Source organism: Ipomoea triloba, chromosome 8 (assembly GCF_003576645.1).
Source record: "Ipomoea triloba cultivar NCNSP0323 chromosome 8, ASM357664v1".
NCBI classification, from domain to species: domain Eukaryota; kingdom Viridiplantae; phylum Streptophyta; class Magnoliopsida; order Solanales; family Convolvulaceae; genus Ipomoea; species Ipomoea triloba.
Window position 1 is genome coordinate 18921731 of NC_044923.1, and position 2641 is coordinate 18924371.

A 2641-nucleotide genomic window follows, 5' to 3' on the forward strand; every position below is an offset into this window, starting at 1 on the left:
AACTTCTTCAATCTGTCTTTTGTAGGGAGCCTTCCTTTCAAACACATCCAAGAGGTGACTGAAAATTTAGGTGGGATAAATCCTTTCCAAATGAATTTGAAATCTGCTCCTTTTTGTGCTCTTGGTCTGATTAATTCATACACTTCAGCAGAGGAGAAACCAGCTGGTTCGTCACATTTTGACAGTACCCGGATACATTCTGGAACACCACCACTTTTCTCAATCAGGATGTCTCTAATACGAGACAGACTTCTCATCAAGGCAGATTCATTTCTTGTTGGTTTCCAGGTCCAAAAATCTTTGTGTATCAAGTAGAAGCTATGAATCCATTTAATCCACAAAGAGTTTTTATTCTTGTGGATATTCCAAATGATCTTTGAGAGGACAGTTGCATTCCACAATTTTATGTTCTTCAAACCAAGTCCTCCCTCTTCTTTAGGGAGGCAAATATCATCCCAAGCAACCCATGCTTTCTTACCATTCCAAAAGAAATTTCTGCACATTGAATTGATGTGGTCAACCACCGTTGATGGGACTTGAAAATTCTGAATCCAGAATGCCACCACTCCTTGAATAACCGAGTTAAGGAGTTCCAGTCTACCAGCATATGATAGAGTGTATCCTTTCCAGGCCGAGAAGTACTTGTTTATTGAGTCAATCAGGGGTGCAAAGTTAGCCACTTTGAGCTTTTGGGAGTCAAGAGGAATGCCCAAGTATTTAACTGGTAGTGGTTCGACTGGAATGCGGGTGAAACTCAAGTCTTCCCGGACACCTGCACAAAACAACTTTGATTTATTGGGGCTAATGGCCAAACCAGAAGTTTTCTCCAATTCATTGAGTGCCTTCATAAGGATGTCAACTGAGTTTACATCTCCTCTACAGAACAGCATGAGATCATCTGCAAAAGCAAGGTGACTTATTTTCAGGTCCTTACATCTCGGGTGGAAGGAAAATCTAGCAACTCTTGTCTTCTCCATAAGCATACGTGCTAGATACTCCATGCATAAAGTAAATAGCATTGGAGACATTCGATCCCCCTGTCTTAATCCCCTCTTCCCCTTGAAATATCCATGAAGTGCTCCATTAATTGAGAGTGAAAAAGAAGCAGTCTGAACACAAGTCATAATCCAATTTATAAACTTTCCCGGGAATCCCATACCAACGAGTACTTCTTGGAGAAATTCCCAATTCACTGTGTCATAAGCCTTACGGATATCAACCATAATAGTACAACGGGGTGAGATCCTTTTCCTAGAATATCCCCGGATGATTTCCTGTGCAAGCATTATATTATCTGACATACTTCTACCTGCTACAAAAGCCCCTTGGGACAAGCTGACAATACCCGGGAGAACACTTGTCATCCTTGCTGCAATGATTTTAGTGATAATTTTATAAAAGACAGAACAGCAAGCAATTGGTCTGAAATCTTCTACTCTAAGGTCATGAGTTTTCTTAGGGATCAATGCAAGGCATGTGTGATTCCATTCAGTGAGTAGTTTTCCTGATGAGAAGAATTATTTGGTTGCCCCAACAACACTCGGGCCAACAACCTCCCAGTTTGCTTTAAAGAATGCAGCAGAGAACCCATCTGGTCCGGGGGCCTTTTCATCTCCAATAGAGAACATAGTTTCTTTAATTTCATCGTCTAATACTGGCTTCATTAGATTCCTGGCCTGGTCAGGTGACACACATATTCCATGTTTGAAATACATATCCTGAGTCTTTTCTCGCTCCTTAGCCTTTCCAAGCATCTCAGTATAGTACTCAACTAACAGTCTCCCAACTTGTTCAAGAGATGTAGTAGGTTCTCCATTGCTGTCCAGGATAGATGTTATGACCTTGGCTGAATTTCTCTTGTTAATAAGTCCATGAAAGTAACTTGATCCCCTGTCTGATTCAATCAAGTGCTTTGTATTCAGCTTTTGGGAGAAAAATTGTCTTTCAGCTTCCATGAGGAATAAGGCCTTTTCTCTCAATTTTCGGACCATCTCTCTCTCATTTAAATCAGAATTCATCACATCCATGGCTTCATGTGCAGCAGAAAATTCCTCATTGGCTCTCTTGACTCTTTCAGAAATATGGCTAAATTCCAGTTTGTTAAGTGCTTTAAGGGGCGACTTTAGTGCTTTCAGATAGTTAGCCAAAATGAATTGTTTTTTCCCTCGAACCGGATCTGCCCAAACCTCCTCAACCACACTTTTAAACTTTGGGTGCTTTTGCCACATATTCATGAACTTAAACGGTCTTTTTCCTGCCCTTTGTTGCTCAAATATTTGAATAAACACTGGTGTATGATCTGACATACTGTCCATATCTCTAAACTCAACCTGACACGCGATATTATTCTGAATCCAACAGTCATTTACCATACATCTGTCAAGCTTTGCTTCCTTGTGTCCATTACTCCAAGTGAACTCCTTTCCTGTAGAAACGGCATCCGTTATCCCTAAGTTCATACAACAGTATTCAAAGTCCCATAATTCATATCTTGTTGGGGTAGCACCACCTCTTCTTTCCAGATCTGACAAAACTGTGTTGAAATCTCCTGAAATTAACCACGGTTCCGAGATTGTTGATCCGTATTCAATAAGCTTATCCCACAGGGGTCGGCGAGCCGGGACTGTGAGTAAACCATATA

At 40.9% G+C, this 2641-nt stretch overlaps 1 protein-coding gene across 1 annotated transcript in view; it reads right to left on the minus strand.

The window, feature by feature from the left end:
* The window catches only part of LOC116027080, a 1734-nt gene extending 370 nt beyond the window's left edge, over window positions 1-1364 (minus strand). The window contains exon 1 of the mRNA XM_031268507.1: window positions 1-1364. This exon is cut by the window's left edge and continues 370 nt beyond it. Coding sequence (XP_031124367.1) covers window positions 1-1364 — 1364 coding nt within the window.
* Between the last annotated feature and the right edge of the window lie 1277 nt (window positions 1365-2641).